General features: G+C 41.0%; 1 protein-coding gene and 1 long non-coding RNA gene across 6 annotated transcripts in view; one reads left to right on the forward strand and one right to left on the reverse strand.

The window, feature by feature from the left end:
• The window catches only part of ANO6 (anoctamin 6), a 186,222-nt gene extending 178,528 nt beyond the window's left edge, over positions 1 to 7,694 (forward strand). For all 4 annotated transcript variants that reach the window (XM_026502052.4, XM_026502051.4, XM_026502053.4 and 1 more), the window contains one exon: positions 4,438 to 7,694. In XM_026502052.4, the coding sequence (XP_026357837.2) occupies positions 4,438 to 4,644 (207 nt within the window). In that variant the 3' untranslated portion in view covers positions 4,645 to 7,694. The remainder of the gene's footprint in view (positions 1 to 4,437) is intronic.
• The window catches only part of LOC113257710 (uncharacterized), a 319,690-nt gene that overhangs the window by 10,356 nt on the left and 286,004 nt on the right, over positions 1 to 23,330 (reverse strand). For both annotated transcript variants that reach the window (XR_008955934.1, XR_008955933.1), the window contains exons 6-8: positions 3,806 to 3,976; positions 1,787 to 1,908; positions 85 to 414 (exon numbers count right to left, since the gene is read on the reverse strand). This is a non-coding gene — a long non-coding RNA (uncharacterized LOC113257710). The remainder of the gene's footprint in view (positions 1 to 84; positions 415 to 1,786; positions 1,909 to 3,805; positions 3,977 to 23,330) is intronic.

Raw genomic sequence — 23,330 nt, forward strand, 5'->3', positions numbered from 1 at the left:
GGTCGGTTAGGATTACACTTAGCTGCACAAAACACAAAACCCATCTATAGTGGCTTAAAAGAGAGAAAGACTGATTTTTCTCACGTAACAGTTCACGAGAAGTAGGTGGTTGCTCCTGAGTCAAGAGCAGCTCGCTGACGTAAGGACCGGATCTCTGATTCTCTCAGTTCTCTTCCTGGCGTGTCGTGTGTGGTTGCACTGTGAGCGCTGCAACTCCAGACAGAGCACGTGGATCTGGACAGTAAGGAGAAAGGAAGGGGACGCTCGCCATATCCCTTCCTCTTTGTCAGGAGAGGAGATGCTTTGCCACAAGCCTCCAGGGCAGACGGCCACCTGCGTCACCTTGGGTGGCACCGGCGCACACACGGCTCCTCCGAGCAGCAGAGTAGGCTGAGACGGGAGCTATCGGGTTTGCTGTGAACAAAATGAGAATCTATTAGCAAGCAAAATGTGGGGTAGGGTGCCTGGCTTTGATCAGTTTTCTAGTATTGTTTTTTTAAAATAGCTACCACACATTAACAGAAGAAGAAACAAGTCATCATTAGCTCCCCATCATTAGTAGATTCCTGGAGTATCTGGTACACCTGCAGGAATCACTAGTTTATATTCAAATACGTAGTTGCCAAAGTATTTCGACTTCCACTTCTGATATCATGGTTGACCAGATATTCCGAGGGGCCATTTCACTACAAAACATTCAGAATCAGCTTAAAATATAATTTCCTTTGCATTTTTGAGCTCACTAGAAGGGAGGAGAATCTACAACAAGGGGCAGAAAGGTGATGGCTAAACTAGAGCAGTGAGCCCCCCCAAAGCGCAGGAGTGCTCTGAGAATGAGTGCGGTCATCAGCACCTCCCTCTAAAGGCTCAGGGAGGCCAAGCAGCCAGCCAGTCAGCACAGAGGTGGACAGGTGAGCTTGAGACTCTTGGATTCAGCCAGGGACCTCCAGAAGGGCTAAATTTGTCTCAGAGCAGAAGGAAATGCATATGTTATCTGGAGAAAAGGTGTCCTTGGTTTAGACCACAGTTTTTTCTCAGATTGAAATAATCAGATATGAGCTTCCAAAGATCAACAGTAACAAGGGGAAATAAGAAAAACCACAAGTGAGATTTGGGGGGGGGGATAATAATTTGGGCCCTCAGTAACTTCAAAAGCATGCATTATCACATTAGGAATATAAATTAAATGTGTATGAAAATGTTTAAACAAAAAATGAGTGATTCACAAATGAGCAAACAATAGGACACTAAAGAATTACAAGGTAATTTTGAAAAATATATAGTTGTTGAAATGAAAAAGCATATGGATTGAACAGAAGCAAGAATGAATGAATTGGGAGAGAAGTCTGAAAAAAATTACTCCCAGCATATCACAGGGAGAGAAGAAAATGGAAAATACAAAAAAAGAGATTAAGCAATTTTCAAAAAAATTCACAGAAGGAAAAAAAGGATACTAGAGGAGAGGCAATATTTGAAGAGTTAATGACTAAAATTTTTCCCACGAAATGAAAGGTATCTGTTCACAGACCAGGAAGTACAGCAAACATCAGACAGAAGAAAGCAAGCCATGCTTACGCAGATGGTGACAAAAGTGCAGCTCATTGAAGATCTTAAGAGTAACCAGAGAAAAAGGACAGATGACTGATAAAATTAAAATTGAAATGGAGTAGACTTTAACAGCAGCATGGAAGCCAGAAGAGAGTAGTCAAATATCTTCAAAATGCTAAAGAAGGGAACTCTAAACCTAGAATTATAGCAAAACTTTGAGTAATTGAAAAAACCTTACCATAGAGAAAATGCCAGCCCATATGGTTTTGTAGGAGAGTGATGCCATACGTTCTAGAACAGATCATTCTAGTTACCTCCAGAGATCAGAAAAAGGAAACGCTCTCCAACTCCTTTTAGATCCTAAAATCAGACAGGAATAGAAAGGGGAAAATTGTAAGCCAGTCTCCTTCGTTACACTGATGCGAGGATCTTTCTAAAATGTGCCGATTGAATCTAGCAATATATTTAAGATGACATCAGACCACATTGGTTTATCCCAGAAATGCAAGGATGGCATAATGCAGAAAGTCCACATCTATAAATATAGATGGGAAAAAAAAAAAGAAAACCTCTCTTTCCTATATCGTCAGCTTTTGCCTCTTTATAATTTCCATCATTCAGACACACTCTCTCATCTCAAATATTCTCCACCCTCACATTACCCAACTTATCAGGAGCATTTGACACAGCTGATCACTCTCTCCTTCTTGAAGTTCCTCCTCACTTGGCTCCCGGGAATTTTTTTCTTACTTCACTAGGCAGTTCCTTCTTAATTTCTTTGCTAGTCCTTTCCTTCTCTTCTCCTTAGTGATCCTGGGCCTCATTCCTTGGGTGCTGTCTTCTCTCTCCTCACAGCCTCGGTGATCTCACGCAGTCTGTTGGGTTTAAATGCCATCTATATGCCAGTGACTCACTATACATATATCTCCAGAACCCTCTCTCCTGACCTCAACCCACAAATCCAGCTGCCTACTTGACCTTCCTGCTTGGATAGCGAACAGAGAAATCTGCTGCCCCAAATGCCCATATTTTCTTCAAAGCACTTGGAATATTCTCTCTCTGCCGCCCTAAACGTTCCACCCCTCTCAGTCATGGCAATTGCATCTCACTGGCCGTTCAGGGCAAAATTCTTGGGAGTCCCCCACGTACCCCACATACAGTGCTGTTGGCTGTCCTTTGACAGGACACTGCAGATCTGACCATTCTTACTAACTCCGCTTCTCCAACCAGGTTGGAGCCACCATCATTCCTTGACTGAATTAGGGCCACACAGTCTCCTAACTGGGCTCCCTGTTGTCTTCACATCTCACTCAGAGTAAAAGCCAGAGTCCTTACAGTGCCGTGCACACCTGACACACTCTAGTCATGCTCTGTTACCACACTCTTGTCCCTTCTGTCCTCCTCACTCATGTCCTTCCAGCCCTGCCGTTCCTGAAGTACGGCCAGCAGGCTTCCACCACCTAGACGCTGTACTGGCTGTTCCCTCTGCCTCGCATGCCTTTCCGCCTGATTTCTGCATGGCTAGTTCCCTCCCCTCCATAAAGCCTTGGCTCAGGGAGGCATACCCAGCCTGATCTGTGTAAAATCTGTCTGCAGTTGGCCTCCCACATAACACAGAAACTGCCACTCTGCCTTACTGCTTTCTCCACGCTCGTATCACTTCAACACCATGTACAATGTATTGACTTTTAATGTTTACTGTACAGTATCTATGTCTTCGGTAGGTCAGAGAATTTTGAATAATGAACAAATAAAAATGTGTTCAACATCGTTAGTCATCAGAAATGTAAGACCAAAATGAAAGTCCATTTTATACTCAGTATGTTGGTGGGGGGAAAAAAAAAAAGAATTGATGACCGCAAGTGCCGGCAAGAATGCAGAGCAGCTGAAACCATCACACGGGGCTGGTGGGCGTGGAAGCCGGTTTAACTACTTTGGAAAATACTTTGGCACCATTTTGGAAATTTGAATATTCATTTAACAGAGTCTTGACAGTTCCACTTGTAGGTCATCCCCTTGAGAAACTCTCACAGATGTCCTCCAGAATCCAAGTGCAAAAACATTCTCAACATCATTGTTTCTAATACAAACACGAGAAACAAGCTCAGCACGTTTTGATGGGGGAAATGGATAAATTACAGTGCATGCAGACAGGAGAATATTATGCAGAATTGATAATGAGTGGACTATAGTTATGCACATAACACTGATGGATTAGAAATTCGTTTTGAATGAAGAAAGTAATTTTTAGGGGCACCTGGGTGGTGCAGTCCATTGAGCGTCCGACTCTTGGTTTCAGCTCAGATCATGATCTTGCCATCGTGGGATCGTGCCCGGTGCTGGGCTCCATGCTCAGCACGGAGTCTGCTTAACATTCTGTCTCCCTCTCCTTCTGCCCCTCCTGTTCTTGTGCTCTCTCTCTCTCTTTCTAGTAAATACAGAAATTTTTTTAAGTAATTTTCAAAAGACCATATTACAGTATCATACTGTATTATAAAGCTCAAATCAGGCCAGACTAAACAATAAATTATTTGGGGATATAAACATATTTTGTTAAACTGGTTTTCAAAAATGAAATGTTATGGATATACTTACCCAGGTAGGACATAGTGCTAACCTTTGGGGGAAGAGACCAGCATTGGCAGCGTCGGGGAAGTGTTATTAGATATATTCTTTTCCACGTATCAAATAGTATTCTTGAAATTTTTAAAGTAACAAAATGTAGCTCCTTGTCAGAGCCATGTAGTGTAGAAGAGGCTGGTTGTGCATGTCCCGATCCCACCGCCTTGTCCAGATCTATTGCTCGGGTGACTAGCAAAATCCACGAAAGGAACTCTGTGTTCCCCTCCATTTCTTTGTGATTGACATTTTTCTTCTTCTCTCCCACAGCACCTCATCTACTCTGTGAAGTTTTTTGTATCCTATGCCATTCCGGATGTATCGAAAAGCACGAAGAGCAAGATCAAGAGAGAAAAATACTTAACCCAAAAGCTTCTTCGTGAGAATCACCTCAAAGATATGACAAAAAATATGGGGGTCATAGCTGAGAGGATGGTGGAAGTGGTGGATAACAATTTACGGCCAAAATCAGAATAAGAGCTTTATGTTCCGAGAAGCACTTTACAGAATTTAACTCTGTCAAAATGGATTACGAATCACTAATGAGAATGTTTAAGTTAAAACACTTTGGCAAATAGGAGTTTTATTTGCCATTTTCATATAGATTATTTTTCAGTTTCAGCCAGCCGTGCAGGACCTGGGAAATGTAAAACTTAGATCAAGAAGTACATAAAACTAATCACCTGGAAAACCAGAAATGTTACCCTCTTTTGATAAATTGGAATTTCTGTAACACAGAAAGTGTCTCGTGGTGTGCTTAAAAACCACCCGTTCTGAAGCAGGATGGATTTTTGTCCCTCCTTTTGATTATTTTCATTCCTTTCTGTTCTCAAGCACGTGCTCCCCTCTTAGACAGTGTGTCATTTCTTCCCTTCGCCAGATCTGTCCCAGAGCTATCTTTCCCTTCCAGTACTTTCGCTAAAGACTAGACATGCTAGCTTTTGTGTGATTAAAAATAGCTAACTCGGAATTCAGTTTGAATGCTGTATTAAGTGGCAAATAGACCCCGGAATTCACAATATTTAGCACTATTAGCACATCCCTACAGAGAATGAAATCTCAATAAGAGGAAATAGTTTCAGTCTTCATTTTGCCTGTCTTTCCTATCTCAAAGAAATACTCTTAATGGATTGGAAGAAAGATAGCAAGGTCCTGAAGTGTATTTGCACTAATCCACAGTGACACCCTTTATCTTCCAGGAGCACTCCTCGAATCTTCTGTGCCTCATCAGTGTTGACTGACTGCTTTGCAAATCTCAAGGGAGTAAAATGACACAAGGGGGGAAAGTTACAGATTCAAATGGAATTGTAACTCCTATTGATCAGGATAATTAATTTACCTCTTCTAAAGCTCTGTAGTTTCTTGAAAAAAAAAAAAATCAACGGATTAAAATTACATTTTTATCAACGTAATAGTCTAGAAAGATAAGCCTGTCCATTTCCCGCCAGTTGCCCTTTATTCCTCAGATGCAGGAGGGAGAGCCTTCCAGCTCCCAAGCACCACCGGGAACGGCTCACTGTCCAGCCCTGGTGACAGGACAGGGCTGTGGGTGCTTAAGCCAACAGCAGGTGCCCACACTGTGAGGCTCACCGGCGTTAGCCACGTGGGGAGTGCCTTTCAGCAGGGGTCCTGCTATCCGCGCGATCAGCATACTAAAGCATCTGCCATGGTCAAGGTGCTTCCCTACAGCCTCCATTCCCTTGTTCCGAGCCCACTAACTAACTGGTTTGTAACTTGCACGCACGCGGGGGGTGGGGGAAGAGGAGGGAGACAGGAGCAGACCCAGATCACTCCCAATCCAGAAAAGAGACTCCGGTTTTGGTTTGAGCTTCCAGCCTCCCTAAAGCCACGGTCAGGTCACAGCCCCTCCTGTCAGCTGGCCGTAACTTCCTGCTGAACGCCTACGCCACGCAAATCTTGCCTTCGGTTTGTTCAGTCAGCAATCTTTACTGTGCTTTACTGCCTTTCAGGTGCAAGGCCCTCTGGCAGGCTCTGGAGAAGACCTGGGGCCTGCACCGCTCGCCCTCGGCTGGTGCCGGGGCAGTGCTGGGTGTAGGAGGGTGTCTGGCACTGGGTTCTTGCTCGGTGGGCCCCCACCCACTGCGGTGCTGCTAAACACCCACGTGCCACAGGAGCCAAGCCACTCAGAATCCCAGCAGCGAAGGAAAAGCAAAGCTGTTTCATGAGCAAAGTTCAGAGGCTTGTTATAAGAGCAGCTTAACTCAAGGTCACAACACTAAATGCATGCCGTGAATGTTTAAAAAACAAAAATAGTATTTATGTAGGATCCAGCAATGCAGTGTTCTGGACTTCTGAATTGTCCCAGTGGATCAAGGACAACATTTCACTACCTTTCTTGGTCACGTGAACAGTGTGAACAGAGCGCTCACGGCGAGCTGCATGAGCTCTGACCACGCAGGGAGGAAGAAAGGAGTTTCTTCGCAGCTGCTCATTCCGCACAGCCCAGACCAGGTGCATCTGGTCCTTTCGCTGCTCACCTGCGACACTGCTCCTGGCACTGGTGTCACTTCCTCTCCTCTTACCTCTGCTCTTCTCCGAAGCCTGGGACTATGTCCTCGTGTCGGGTTTGGCAAGTACTCACTGCTTATGGGAGCATAGAAAAGGAAGCGTTCTTGCCTTATCTCCTTGTATACACAAAACTTTAAAAGAATTGTGCATTTACATTTTCATAAATCATCTTTCATAAATCATCTTCATAGTTTAAAATGTGCTTTTGCAGACAGGAGGGGAAAAAGCCTCTACATTTTTAAAGGCAGAAAATAGAATGTATGACACTGCCAGTATTCCCCAAACAGCAAAGTAGTGGGAAGCCAGGGTCACCCATGACACCGACAGTGTTAACGCAACTCCAGTGCTGACTTGCCGGCGGCGAAGAAAAATGTGGGGCCGCGTCTGCAGGCAGGCACGGGCTGGATCTGGAAGTGTGAGCAGAGCAGCACCCCAGGAAAAAGGGTGGGGGTGACAGTGCCCCCACGAAAGGAAAATCTGGCCCTCGACCTGCCCGGTGTTAACCACTAGAGAACTTTGAGTTTTATATCCTTTTGTAATGCCTGTGAATTTTAACAGATTGATGCATTAGACCAAAATACTCAGGGGATTTTTCTTTAAGTATCCCTCAGATATGTCAGGTGTCAACAGAAAGGGAATGCTATCATTTTGGTTTGAAAGCTAGACAAGGCCATCTTGTAAACTGTCACCAAATGCCTTCCCTTTTAATTACCCGTGCGTACATCTTGAATTTCAGAAAACATTAGCTCACAGTGGGGGGCAGAATGTGCTCTGTTATTGAAACACTTCTTGTACCATTTTCTCATTGTGAATATTATATTTTAAGATGTTTGAAAAGTTAAAATGTATGAGCAGCTTAACTAAAGTAGAACGGAAATATTCATGATGCTTTCATACACTGCGGCATAAGATGTAAAGTTTGTAATGTTTTGTGAATTTCTGTGCATTTTAATATTTTATAATTATAAGCATTTTAATAAATTCATTTTTCAAAACAACACTGTGGTCTACTCTATACTTGTCTTCATGTTTTTAAGAAGGAGAGCAGATAGATCGATGTACATATCTATACACACACATATATTTGTATGTATCTGCTCTTTATCAATTATGTATCACCCAGGTAACAAATGTGTGCTTTTGTGTAGCTGATATCTAAAGTTCTATTTTTCACAGCCTCCTTACTTTGAAACATGATTTTTCTGGGAAAAACGGGGTGTGGGGTTTCAGCCAGGGCTGCTACAACCCAGTTGCTGGGATTGAGCCCTGCCCAGGGCACCAAGCCTGGAGAGAAGGTGGGAGCGGAAAACCAGCCCGCCTCTGCTCACCACACCTCGTGTGCGGGAGTCAGGCTGCATCTGCGAGGAGGGAGAGGCACGTTCTCCAATTGCATAAGGTTGGCCTCTGCATGCTCAACTGCAATCGCAGGGGACAGCGCCACCCAGAACGGGCAGGTCTCTAATGATCCCAGAAAGGCTCTGTTGGAACCTGCTGTGCCCCTGCGTACAGAAAGGAGAAATTATGGAGAAGAAACTAAAGCAAAATCTCATAACAACTGACCTTTTAATCCTGGACAACATATCCAGATTTTAACTCTGTTTTGGTTTGGGGAACTTTGGGGGGTGGTTGTTTTGGTTTTGGGGTGTTTTCTGTTTTGTTTTGTCTGTTTTGCCAGCTTAAATCTCATTAGGTTTTCAAGAAAACTCTAAATCAAATATAACCCATAACTGGACCAATAGCAAGAAGCCTTTTCTGATCCTTACGCGGTACCCTTGGGGCCAGGACTAATGTTATTCTTATTTTCAAGTCTTTTAAGTCCAGCAAAGGACGGGCCAGAATTTCATTTCTTAAGCTTAGTTCCCCCTCTCATTTGCAGGGGATGATGAGATCATAAATACAGTTGACCCTTTAACAACACCTGTTTGAATGTCACAGGTCCACTTTAAGATTTTTTTTTAAGATTTATCAGAGACTGCAGGCCAGCAGGGAGGAGCAGTGGGAGCACAAGCAGACTCCACGCTGAGCGCAGAGCTCGATTTCAGGACCCTGAGATCATGACCTGAGCTGAAATCAAGTCGGTCACTAAACCCACTGAACCACCCAGGTGACTCTACACAGATTTTTCTAATAAAATTTTAATACTTAACAGTACTATAAATGTATTTTCACGTCCTTGTGATGTTAACATTTTTTCTCTAGCTTTATTGTAAGAACAGAGTATATAATATATAAAATATGCATTCATTGGACTTCAGCTTCTGGTCCAAGATCACAATGTAGGAAGACCCTGAACTCATGTCTTCCACAGACACACCAAACCAACACCTGCTTATAGAGCAATTCCTCCCGAAGAACTGAGGACTGACCGAACAGCTTCTGCACAACGAAAGGCCACAAAGAGAATAGCAAGAGACACAGAGACATGGTAACAAAGGGAACCACCACCCCCATTGCAAACGGCAGTGAGGAGCAGTAGTTCAGAGGGACCATGAGCAGATTCATCTGCCCTTGAACACAGGAAAAAGGCCACTGTTTACAAAGACAACCAGAATATACAGGCACCAACCCTAGAGCCCTGTCAAATGGGAGGGGAGCTGCTGGAACTCTCTCCAGGTTAGAGGGACTGGTGAGCCCCGTAGTTTGCATTCACCCTTTACCTTAGTAGCACAGACAAACGCAGGGTCAGGGTGTCAAAGCCAGCCTCAGAAAGGCCTGGACCCCTAGCCCACACCAGCCTCAACTGCACCAGGGAACAGAAACAAAAAAACAAAAATTCACTGCTTAAGTCAACTAGAATATAAAGGATCCAGCCCTAGAATTCTGCCAAATGGCAGAGGAGCTGTTGAAATTCTCTCCAGGTTGGAGGGACTGGGTTACATTCTTTCTCCTCCACCTGCCGCTGTGGACAGGAGCAGAGTCTGGGCACACTAGCAAGCCTACCACCTCAGTGAACCCCAAGCCCACACCAGCCCCAGCTGTCCCACCAAGGTGGCCCCCTGCTTGAAGCGCACCAGTCCACCCCTGCTGGGCACTCACTATAGCTCCAGCCATCTCACCAAGGTGATACAGTTGCAAAACACCCCAGAATACTCCCAGTTCACACCACTTTGGCTCTACATGACTTGCCAGGGCACCCCCAGCTCTCACTTTGGCTCCAGACAATTTACCAGGGCCCCTTTAGTGCAGAGTGCTCTGGGACCTCCCCCCCCACAACCATGCTCTAGCCACACCACTGGAGTGCTCCTGCACCCCAGGAACCCCAACCCACATCCACCCTGGCTCTAGCTGCCCTGCCATGGCACCCTCTACGTGCAGCATCTCAGGACACTCTGGCTTACACTTCGGCTTTGGCTATTCTGCTGGGACACCCCCTGTGCAGAGAGCCCCAGGACACCCCAGCTTGCACCTAATTCATCTTCAGCTGTCTTGCCAGGGTGCCCTCTTCACAGAGAGCCCCTGGACCTTCCAGTCTGCATCCATTTCAGCTGTCTGGCCAGGTTTCATTCTATAGAGAGCCCCAGGACTGCCCTGGCTCATGCCCACTTCACCTCTGGCCATTCCACCAGGGCAGCCCTACCCCCAGGCCACAACAGCCAGCCAACCAGCCAAAGTCCCCAGGCACACAGTTTACACAGGGATGACCACGTACAAGATCATTCCTTCTAGTTTAGGAGAAGTAGCTATTCTGCCTAATTTATAGAAATAAACATAGAAAGTTAAACAAAATGGGGAGATAGAGGAATATGTTCCAAATGAAAGAACAAGACAAAACCTAAATGAAATGGAGATAAGCAACGTGCCTGATAAAGAGTTCGAAATCATGATGATAAAGATGTTCAATGGACTAGAGAGAAGAGTAGCTGAACTCAGTGAGAACTTCAACAAAGAGAAAATATAAATATTTGAAGAAAATATAAATATTGAAGAATACAATAACTGAAATAAAAAATACACCAGAGGGAATCAACAGATTAGTGAATACAGAAGAACAGATTAGCAATCTGGAAGATAGGATAATGAAAAGTGTCCAAGCTGAACAGTATGAAGAAAAAAGTTTTTTTTTTTTTAAGAAAAAAGAAGTTTTAAAAATAGGTAAAGGTATCTCTTGGACAACATCAAGTGAACATTTGCATAATAGGGGTCCCAGAAGGAGAAGAGAGAGAGAAAGGGGCAGAAAATTTATTTGAAGAAATAACAGCTGAAAACATTCTTAACCTGGGGAAGAAAACAGATATCCAGGTTCAGGAAATACAGTGCATTCCAAACAAGATGAACCCAAGGAAGTCCACACAACAATCTATTAAAATCAAAATGTCAAGCATTAAAGACAAAGACAGAATTTTAAAAAGAGCAGGAGAGAAGCAACTAGCTATGTACAGGGTAATCCAATAAAGCTATCATTAATTTTTCAGCAGAAACTTTGCAGGCCAGAGGGAGTGGCATGATATATTCAAAGTACTAAAAGGAAAAAATTTACAACCAAGAATACTCTACCTCGCAAGATTATCATTTAGAAAGGATGGAAGGAGAGAGAAAGTATTTCTAAGACAAAAACAATTTTTTTTAAAACCCCAAAAATAGTTAAAGGCATTCACCACCACTAAGCCAGCCTTATGAGAAACGTTTAAGAGACTTCTTTAAGTAGAAAAGAAAAAACCATAATTACAAGTAAAAAAGTTATAAAAGAAAAAAAAATGTCATGAGTAAAGTAAGCATACAGTAAAGGTAGTAGCAAACACTTATAAAGCTCGTATAAAGATTAAAGAGAAAAGTGGTACAATAAATTATACCTAAAAAAAATTAGGTAAGGGGACTAGTAAAATCAAAAGATGTAAAATATGGCAACATATACAACAAAATGGAGGGGAAAGTAAAAATGAATTTCTTTTAGAACGTGTTTGAATTTCATTGACACCTTCAACTTAATAGAGACTGCTATATACTTAGGATGTTATATATGAACCTCACAGTAACTACAAACCAAAACCTATAATAGATACAAAAAATAAGGAGAAAAAAAGGCAATCAGAACACTAAATTAAGTCATCAATCACAAGGAAAGAGAGGAATAAAAACGGAACAGAGGAGAACTATAAAAACAACCAGAAAACAATTAACAAAATTGCAATAAGTACATGCCTATAAATAATTATTTTAAATGTAAATGGTCTAAATGCTCCATCAAAAGACATAGGGTGACAGAATGGATTAAACAACAGCAACAAGACTCATCTTTATGCTGCCTACAAGAGACTAACTTCAGACCTAAAGACACATACAGACTGAAAGTGAAGGGATGGAAAATGATATTCCAAGCAAACTGTAGAAGACAAAAGCCAGGGTGGCAATACTTATATCAGACAAAATAGACTTTAAAACAAAAACTGTAACAAGAGACAAAGAAGGGCATTACATAATGATAAAACGATCAATCTAACCAAAACATAACAATTGTAAATATCTATGCACCCAACATAGGAGCACCTAAATACATAAAGCAATTATTAACAGATACAAAGAGAGAAATTGACAGTAATATAGTAATAGGAGACTTTAATACTCCTTGTACATCAATAGCTAGATCACCCAGGCAAAAAAAAAAAAAAAAAATAAGGAAAGAGCATCTTTGAATGACACATTAGACTAGATGGGCTTAACACTTATATACAGAACATTCCCACCCTAAAACAACAGAATAAACATTCTTTTCAAGTACACATAGAACATTCTCCAGATCACACACACAGGCCTACCTCAAACAAAACAAAACAGAAAAAAAACAAATACACACACACACCCCAATAAAATTTTCAAATGATCAATCTAACCTCACAAATAAAGGAACTAGAAAAAAAGTAAAAACAAAGCTCAAAGTTAGTAGAAGAAAGGAAATAATGAAGATCAGAGTAGAAATAAATGAACTAAAACAAGAAGGAAGGGAGGGAGGGAGGGAGGGAGGGAGGGAGGGAGGGAGGGAGGGAGGGAGGGAAAAGATCAATGAAACCTAGAGCAGATTCTTTGAACAAATGAAATTTATGAACCTTTAACCAGACTCAGCAGCAAAAAAAGAGGACCCAAATAAATAAAATAAAAAATGGAAGAAAAGTAATGATTGACACCACAGAAATACAAAGGATTATAAGAATCTACTATAGGAAATTATATGCCAAAAAATTGGACAACCTAGAAGAAATGCATAAATTCCTGGAAACATACAATCTCACAAAAATGAATCAAGAAGAAACAGAAAATCTAAACAAACAGCTTACTAGTAACAATATTATTGAATCAGTAATCAAATGTCTAAAAAAGTCCAGGACTAGATGAATTCAGAATTGCATTCTACCAAACTTTTCAGGAAGACTTAATATCTATTCTTCTCAAACTATTCCAAAAAATAGAAATGGAAGGAAAGATTCTAAATACATTCTACAAGGCCAGCATTACCCTAATACCAAAACCAGAAAATGACACTATGAAAAAAAAACTAAAAACCAATATCCCTGATGAACATAGTTGCAAAAATCCTCAACAAATATTAGCAAATTGAACTCAGCAATACATTAAAAGGACCATTTATCATGACCAAGTGGCATTTATTCTGGAGATGCAAGAATGGTAAAATAGTCACAAATCGATGTGATACACCACATCAACAAAATGAAGGATAAAAATCATATGATCATCTTGATACAGAAAAAGCCTTTAACAAAGTTTAATATCTATCCATGATAAAAACTCTCAACAAAGTAGGTTTAGAGGAAACACACCTCAACATAATTAAGGCTGCCTATGAAAAACCCACAGCTAACATCATACTAAATGGTGAAAAACTGAGAGTTTTGCTCTAAGATTAGGAACAAAACATGGATGTCTATTTTCACCACTTTTATTCAAAATAGTACTGGAAGTCCTCGCCACAGCAATCAGACAAGAAAAGGAAATAAAAGGCATTCGAATTGGTAAGGGAGAAGTAGAACTGTCACAATTTGCTGGTAGTGTGTGTGTGTGTGTGTGCGCGCGCGTGTGTGTGTATCCCTCAAGAATCCACCAAAAAACAATTAACAATAAACCAATGAATTCAGTAAAGTTGCAGGATACAAAATTAATATACAGAAATCTGTTGCATTTCTATACACTAATAACAAAGTAGCAGAAAGAGAAATTAAGAAAAAACCATTTACAATTGTACCAAAAAGAATAAAATACCCAGAATAAACTTAAGCAAGGTGGTGAAAGGCCTATACTCCAAAAACTATAAAACACTGATGAAAGGTAAAACAAACAATCCTAAAATTTGTATGGATCCACAGAAGAGCTTAAATAGCCAAAGCAATCTTGAAAAAGAAAACAAAACTAGAGGTATCACAATTCCAGGCTTTAAGTTATATTACAAAGCTGCAGCAATCAAATGGTGTGGTACTGACACAAAAACAGACACAGAAGTCAATGGAACAGACTAGAAAACCCAGAAATAAACCCACAATTATATGGTCAACTAATCTTCAACAAAAGAGGAACAAATATAATATGGGAAAAAGATAGTCTTGTCAACAAATGGTGTTGGGAAAACTAGTCAGCTACATGCAAAAGAATGAAACTGGATCACTTTATTTCACCATACACAAAAATAAACTCATAATGGATTAAAGACCTAAATGTGAGATTTGAAACTATAAAAGTCCTTGAAGAAAGCACAGGCAGTAATTTCTCTGGCATTGGCTGTAGCAACTTTTTTTTAGATAGGTCTCCTGAGGCAATGGAAACAAAAGCAAAAATAAACTATTGGGACTACGTCAAAATAAAACGCTTCTGCACAGTGAAGGAAACAATCAATGAAACTAAAAGGCAACCTATGGAATGGGAGACGAGATTTGCAAATGAAACATCTGATAAAGAGTTAGCAATCCAAAACATATGAAGAACTTCTAAAACTCAACACCCAAAAAAATGAATAACCCAATTAAAAAATGGGCAGAAGACATGAATAGACATTTTTCCAAAGAAGATATATAGATGGCCAACAGACACATGGAAAGATGCTGAACATCACTCATCATTAGGGAAGTGCAAATCAAAACTATAATGAGATATCTCATACCTGTCAAAATGGCTAAAATCAACAACATAAGAAACAACATGTATTGGCAAGAAGGTGGAGAAAAGAAGACCAAATGTGAGACCTTATGCACTGTTGGTGGGAAAACAAATTGGTGCAGCCATTGCAGAAAACACTATGGAGTTTCCTCAAAAAGTTAAGAATAGAACTACCCTATGATCCAAGAATCACAGTACTGGGTATTTACCCCCAAAATACAAAAACATAATTCAAAGCAATACATGCCCCCCTATTTATTGCAGCATTATATACAATAGCCAAAATATGAAAAGAAGTCCAAGTGTTCATCAATAGATGAATAAAGAAGATGTGGTATATATAGCCATGGAATACTATTCAGCCATAAAAAGGAATGAAATCTTGTCATTTGCAGCAGCATAGATGGAGCTAGAGAGTATAATGCCAAGAGAAATAAGTCAGAGAAAGACAGATTCACTCATGTGGAATTTAAGAAACAAAACAATGAGCAAAGGAAAAAGAAAGAGAAACCAAGAAACAGATTCTTGCCTATAGAGAACAAACTGATGGCTATCAGAGGGGAGGTGGGTGGAGGGATGGTTGAAATAGGTGATAGGGATTAAAAGTACACTTATGATGAGCACTGAGTAATGTATACAATTCTTGAATCACATATTGTACCCCTGAAACTAATATAACACTAGATGTTAACTATACAGGAATTAAAATAAAAAGCGTAATTAAAAAAACATCGATGAAAGAAATCGAAGATGTCACAAATGGAAAGATAGTCCATGCTCATGGATTGCAAGAATTAATATCATTAAAATGTCCACACTACTGAAAGTAATCTACAGATTTAATACAATTCCTACCAAACCACCAATATCATCTTTCACAGAACTACAACAAATAATACTAAAATATGTGTGGAACCACAAAGACTCTGAATAGCTATGGCAATCTTGAGAAAGAAGAATGAAACCTGAAGGTATTACAATCCCAGATTTCAAGACATATAACCAAGTTATAGTAATAAGAATATTATGGTATTAGCACAAAAATAGACACATAGATTAATGGTACACTATAGAGAGCTCAGAAATAACCCCTTAATTATATGGTTAATTAATCTACAACAAAGGAGGCAAGAACATGCAATGGGGAAAAGTGTCTCTTCAACAAATGGTTTTGGGAAAACTGGACAACTACATGCAAAAGAATGAAACTAGACCACTTTCTTACTCTATACACAAAAATAAATTCAAATTGGATTAAAAACCTAAATGTGAGACAGACCTGAAGCCATAAAACTCCTAAAAGAAAACATACACTGTAATCTTGGATAGAAGCTCTAGCAACCTTTTTCTAGATACGTCTCCTAAGGCAAGGGAAACAAAAGCAAAAATAAACTATTGGAACTTCAAAATAAAAATCTCTTGCATAGCTAAGGAAACCATCAACAAAAGGACACGGCAACCTACTAAATGAGAACAGATATTTGCGAACAATATATATAGGATGCTAATAACCAAGATATATAAAGTATGTATACAACTGAACACCAAAAACCAAATAATCCCACTAAGAAATGGGCAGAGGATCTGAACAGACATTTTTTCAAAGAAAACAGACAGGTGGCCGACACATGAACAGATAATCATCATCAGGGAAATGCAAATCAACACCACAATAAGATAGTACCTTCTACCTGCCAGAGTGGCTAGAATCAAAAAGACAAGAAATAGGGGTGCCTGGGTGGCTCAGTCGGTTAAGCATCCAACTCTTGGTTTCAGCTCAGATCATGATCTCACAGGTCATGGGACTGAGCCCCTCATGACTCTCCCCACTCAGCAGGGAGTCTGCTTGAAGATTCTTTCCCTCTGCCCCTCCCCGATGTGTGCACGTGTGCTCTCTCTCTAAAATAAATAAATCTTTTTTAAAAAGACAGGAAATAACAAGTGTTGGTGAAGATGTAGACAAAGGGAACACTGTTGGTAGGAATGTAAATTGGTGCAACCACTGTAGAAAATATGGAGGTTCCTCAAAAAATGAAAAATAGAAATACCATATGATCCAATAATTCCACTGCTATGTATTTACCCAAAGAAAATAAAAACACTAATGCAAAAAGATATATATACCCCTATGTTTATTATTGCAAGATTATTTATAACAACCATGATTTGGAAGCAACCTTAGTGCCCATCAATAGATGAATGGGTGAAGGAGATGTGATCTACATACAATGGAATATTAGCCATAAAAAGGAATGAAATCTTGCATTTTCAGCAACATGAATGGACCTGGAGGGTATTATGCTAAGTGAAACAAGTCACACAGAGAAAAATAAATACCATATGATTTTATGTATATGTAGAATATAAAAAACAAAGCAAAAACAAACAAACAAACAGAAACAGACTCACAGAAATAGAGAACTCATGGTTGCCAGAGGAGAGGGGTGGAGGATGGGTAAAATGGTAAGGGGAGCAGGAGATACAAGCTTCCAGCTAGAGAATGAATAAGACACAGGAATGAAAGGCACAGCACTGTAATAGCATTGTATGGTGCCCGAGGGCAGCTACGCTTGTGGTAGGCAGAGCATAACATATAGACTTCTCAAATCACTACGTAGTGCTCCTGAAACTAATATAACATTGTGTGCCAACTATACTTCATTTAAAAAAAAATGTGTTAACTGCTTTTAGGCTTTTGGTAAGGTTTCTGGTCAATAGCAGGGTAGTAGTAGTTAATTTTTTGGTGAGTCGAAAGTTCTATATGGACTTTGGATTGTGCAGGGGCTGGGCACCCCTAACTCCTATACAGTTCAAGGGTCAAATGTAATTGGTGGGGGTCAGATAAATACCATGCACTGTGCCAGGTGTTTATTTACATACTATCTCACTGCCAACATTTTATTTTTTTGCAGGTAAATTTTAAGTAGCATTAATAAATGATTCTAAAGGAAGTATAGGATTATAAAAGAAATGCAACATGTTGAAATAATCTGAAGCTGTACTCGGAGGCTGCGTGGGAAAACTAAGTCCTGCTCTCGCCCAGCCCAGCCCACTCCAGAGGTCCCAGGAAGTGTGAGTTGAGACCATCGAATGGTCTTTTTGCCCAAAAGAGACTTCGGAGATTTGCTTTGGTTTTAATAATTATATTTAGTGCATTGAAGTTGTAGGTCAGAAAAGCTACTTCTTTCCTTACACTTTTAACGTCAGCCCAAATCCTATTCTTTTCATAAACTTAGCAAATTTTATCACTTTTTAAGGGAATTTTGAATGTCTGTTTCCACTTACAAACTTAATGGAATGCTTTAAAATATCTGAAAGAGCAATTATAAATTTAGCTTCTTCCATTTCGTTTTTACGTACTCCGGTTTTCTGACCAACTGTGGCCAAGAGGCCATAAGTGGGGGAGTTGCAAATTCTTCTCTTCAGAGGATAACTTTCACAAAGACATTTAGGCCATGTCCTCTCTTGTTACCCTTTGTTACTGGGAGACTGAATATAGAGTGGAAAATGGCCAGACCATATATAGAAATAGAACTCTGACCCACAACCTGTAGCAACCAGCCCAGGAAACCAACCTGTTATCTGCAATAATCAGACCAGAAAGCCAGCCAGACTTGTAGGAGGTCAGACTGTTTTATCTCTCATGACAGTCCAGGAAGCCAAACAATAACTCCTAAAACAATCAGCCCCAAATGGCAGGGACTTGATTAATAACTGACAGCTTAGCTAATTTTTACCCCTACTTCCAACTTAGGATCAACCAGGGAAAGCCAAATGTGCCCCCTAACCAATCGCATAGGATGCCCTGCTTCTAGGTAGCCCACCTCCAGCTTCCCCATGCCAACAGCCTCCAACTAGATCACTCCTGGAGCCTTCCCCCTTTCCCACTCTAAAACTTCCTCACTCCTATTTCTACCATTGAGTCTCGGCCAAAATGCAATTGACAGCGGCTGACTCCTTTAATACAGCAAGCTTGGAATAAATCGATTTTGCTTGCTCTCATTTGGTTGATCTTTATTTTCACTAGGTTATTTATCCTCTGTAGCCTCTAGCTTCCTGATCCATTAAATGGGGCTATTTGATCGTACCAGGCAGTGTCACTTTGAAGTTCTTAATGTCTTACATTGAATTCAATGTGCCAGGCAATAGAGGAAACCACAGGATGAATACAAAGCATCTTCTTTGAGGTGTGGGTTTCAATGATTAGGGGAGAAAGACCATATCAAAACAAACACAGATATATTTTGGAACTAAATGTAAAATGTAAGTGAATTTTTTAACGTAAAATAACAAAATTCAAAGGAATTGCTTATATTGAGCTGCTTCATCTCGACCCCTGGGTTATGCCTTTCCTTTTCTCCCTTCATTGGGACTTGGGAGGAAAAGTCTGAGAAATATTGACATATGCTAAAAGCACCTTGTCGGCCTTGAGATTCTAGAACAGTGGTTCCCTTGGGAGGGTTTGAGACCTTTTCGAGAGGTCTACCAAGGCAAAACTACTTTCATAGTAACACGAAGACATTATCTGCCTTCTCACTCTTGTTCTCTCAGTGTGCGGTGGGGTTTCCAGAGGCTACCCAACGTGTGACATGGCCACAGACTGAACACAGAAGCAGTTATGAGCATCCAGCTGCTTTGTATTAAGTCAGACATTAAAAATATAAAACGATGTACTCTTCTCACATTATTTTGAAAAACAGTTATTTTTCATTAAAACAAGCAGTGGGTTTATTGCTATTTTAAAATTAAGAAAATTTTTTAATTTCTCAGTTTTATTTTCTAATACACAAAATATTACTAGATATGATTCACACAAACAAAATTTTTTTAGGGTTCTCAATTCTGTTTTAAGAGTATGAAGGCGTTTGGTGGCCAAGAAGTATAAGAATCACTGCTTTATAGCAGTAGAAATTTGAACCAGAGCCAACCATGGCATTCACATTGAGCTTGGACAGTACGGCTCCAAGTGTGAGGGGGGCAGAAAGACCAATGCAAACTTTCCACTCTCAGTGCATGTGAAATCCATCTTCTGGTCAATGTTAATGACCCTCACCGAAGCTCAGGATCCAGCACAAGGCCTGCATTGGTGCTTCTGCTCAGACGAAGCCCTCACCCCTGACTGATGCCTGCTGACTTCTTGATCTTTATTTCCCAGCTGTGTGTCCTGGGCTGCCCAGTTTGATGAGGACTGCTGCAGTCTCTTTTGTGTATCCTGCCACATCGAGCACATATTTGTGTATATATGTTGGATTCCAGGCTGCCTTACTTAGAAATTCTGGAGTCTCAAGGGAGGAAATAGGACCACTAATATTAGTGAACTAGCATGCAAAAAGTGGTCAGAACTACAGATCCCGATGCTGGTTAGAGGCCCACTGTAAAAACACAGTGTACATTGAGCTTGCACACGACATGCAGGAAGCAATCTCATTAAAGATATTTCCTTCAAATAAGGAGGACAGTGTATTTATTCATTACCATATCTGTAGCAGAGCTGGCAGAGAGTAGATGTTCAATAAACAGTCGTTGACTGAATGAATAAATAAGTGAGTGAATGCGTTAACCTTCCCTGATACCAGATTCTTCCAACCAAGAGATTTAGAAAGCATACCCAGGAAAGTAAAATAAGGTAAAAATGGAAATGACAGTTGACTGTGCAACGTATTAAATCAAGATGGGTAGAGCTATGGTAGATGTTGGCTCCATACAATGGCTGAGTGGGAAGAAGTCCTGATTGTGAACGGAGAGAAAATATTTTTACTATACATGTTGCTACTTCTCCAGCCATCTGCCAGCTCTCTGCTGGCCACCAACCACCAGCCCACCACTGAAATGAGTCACAGTCCAATACAGAACTACAGCTGCCTTCTGAGGTGAGGTGACACCGAAGATTTTTTTTACAGGACATACAGAGGCCAATGTAGAAGGCCAGTGCAGGGTACCTGGGAGGCTATCAATCCCCATGTACAAATGCTGTATTGAGCAAACTCCTGAACTCATCTGCTGTGTGGTTCTCGTGACTGACTTCCACTTGGTCCCTCCAACTGGAGACAGATCCAACCAGAAGGCAGCTTGAACAAGGCTATCATGATATTAGCACCCTGTTATTCCCTATCCATGGGAAAAGGGTAAAGGAGAGTTTTCTGGGCATGTGAGCATTTGAATTTGGGCTTTTAAACAAACTCTCAAAGGCAAATGCTGGCTCTCATTTTCATTCAGCCTAACTGGAAACAATAAGTACCAGGGTATGCAAGATAGGATTTTGCTGCCATATTTAACATTGATTTGTCCATGAAATTAGACTTTTGAAAGGACCAGCTTTTGCTGACTCATTCTATTATGTCTTCATTTTATATTCAATATATCATTTTTTAATGTGACTTTCTTTCGGTTAAGTCTTTCTTTTTCTCTATCTAATTTCCTAAGTTAGATTCATTTGACAATTCACTCCACAAATTGTTGTGTCTATTGTATGGCAGCCATTGTTTTACGTACTGGAGACAGAGTAGTGTTGCTTAACTCACTAATTTTTTAATACTGGTATTTAAGACCATAAATTTCTCTGCCTCATTAGGGGATATCTTCCCCTTCATGGACCTACTCAGCAAAGACTGAAAGAAGTAGGTGTTTCTTAAAATGCCCAGTTTTCAACAAAAATCCAAAGGCATACAAAGAAACGGGGAAGTGACATCACCAAAATGGTGATGTAGGAGACCCCAGCCTCCTTCCCCAGACAAAGATCAATAATTAGACAACTATCCATGGACAAAACCAGCACTGGAAGAGCCCTAGAATCCACTCAAGTAACTTCAATACAGTGGAACAAAAATCCCAAAAGTAACTGCACAAAAAGTGAAGGGAGACAGTGTCATTGTGTCTGTATCATCCCATCCCCCAAGCCAGCATTACTCGGTGCCAAGAAAGAATTTCACAACTAGAAAGCTTCCCTCACTAAGAAAGACAGAGGTGCTTTTGCGGCCCCAATGAAGGTTCCACGTCAGTTTTATCCCACAAAGATGGGGTATAGAATGGGCTATACAGGGACAGCTGGGAGCAAGGAATAAAAGCAGTAGCAGTCACACAAACGGAGTGATCACAGTTCACAGTGACTTGCTTTATAGATAAACCCAGAAGCTTTCAACATAGAAGAAGGAACCAATGGCCAGCATTTCTGCTGTGGGCTTCCTGCAGATTTCACCAGTTTTTACCCCACAGGTGTTTGGATTCACTGATGCCAGTCAACTGAGTCCCTCCCTGCTCCTTTTCCCTGCCCTAGAACAGAACTGGCAGCCATCCCAGGCCTCTGCACCTACTGGAATGCCAAACAGCAGCCTATTCAACCCCCTTGAACGACCCCCACCACCAAGAACACAACTGAGGCTAGCCCCTCCAGCTGTACTCTTGCATGCTGCTGACCTGATGCACATCACTGGCCTCCACTGCAACACACATGCCCAGGGAGAGATTACACGGTCAAGGGAGAGCGCACATAGCCAGGGCAGCACAGCTGCCAGTGAGCCTCCACTTGGCGCTGACCCTTGTTGCCTGGTCTGGCCCCCACCACTATGTTTGTATCTGCCACCTACCTGACACTCTATGGACACCTGCAGCTGGTCTCCAGAGCTGAGTATGTGTACACCACTGGCTTCAGCCACAGCTGCTGCCTGCCCTGGTCTCTAGCCATGGACATGAAGGCATCTCACTGAGGATTCCAAGAGGATCCCTTGCAGCCACTGCAGACCACCAACAGCATCTGCCAAGGACCACACAGTTGTCAAAGCTATGGACTCCAATAGCTTGAGCCAAAAAACACACCAAACCTCCCTAGACCCAGTGCTACCACACACCCCTGCAATTCACACCCTGCACCACTAAACCTGGGATCACAGCACACTCCAGTGTGCCCTCACATGCAAGTGAAAGTCTTCCCTTAACCAAATGAGTCCATAAAGTCTGGAAGAGGCGACTGCTTCCTCAAATGTGCAGGCACCTATGCAAAGCTACAGGAATTACAAAGAATCAGGAAAAAAGACACAACCAAAAGAATACAGTAAACCTCCAGTAACTGGCCTCAAATAAATGGGGATCTAGGAATTGCCCAACAAAGAATACTAGAAAATTGTCCTAAAGATCCTCACAGAATTATAGGAGAATACAGATGAATAATTAACAATATCAAGAAAATGATTCAAGAACAAAATGAGAAGGTTAATGGAGGTAATAAACAACAACAACAACAACAAAAAGACATAAAAAAAGAACCACACAGAAATTGGAACTGTAGAATATAATAACTGAAGAATTCAACTGAGAGCTTCAACAGACGTGACCAAGTAGAAGAATAAGTGAGGCCCAAGACAGATCAACTGAAATTTTCCAAATCAGAGGAGCAAAAAGGAAGAAAAGTAGGGAAAAAAGTAAATAAAGCCTATGTGATCTACAGGATACTATCAAAAAACCAATTTGAGAATTATTAGAGTCCCAGAAGAGAAATAAAGAGAGAGGGAGATGGGGGAAGAGCTTAATTAAAGCAATAATGG

Source organism: Ursus arctos, unplaced genomic scaffold (genome assembly GCF_023065955.2).
Source record: "Ursus arctos isolate Adak ecotype North America unplaced genomic scaffold, UrsArc2.0 scaffold_26, whole genome shotgun sequence".
NCBI classification, from domain to species: domain Eukaryota; kingdom Metazoa; phylum Chordata; class Mammalia; order Carnivora; family Ursidae; genus Ursus; species Ursus arctos.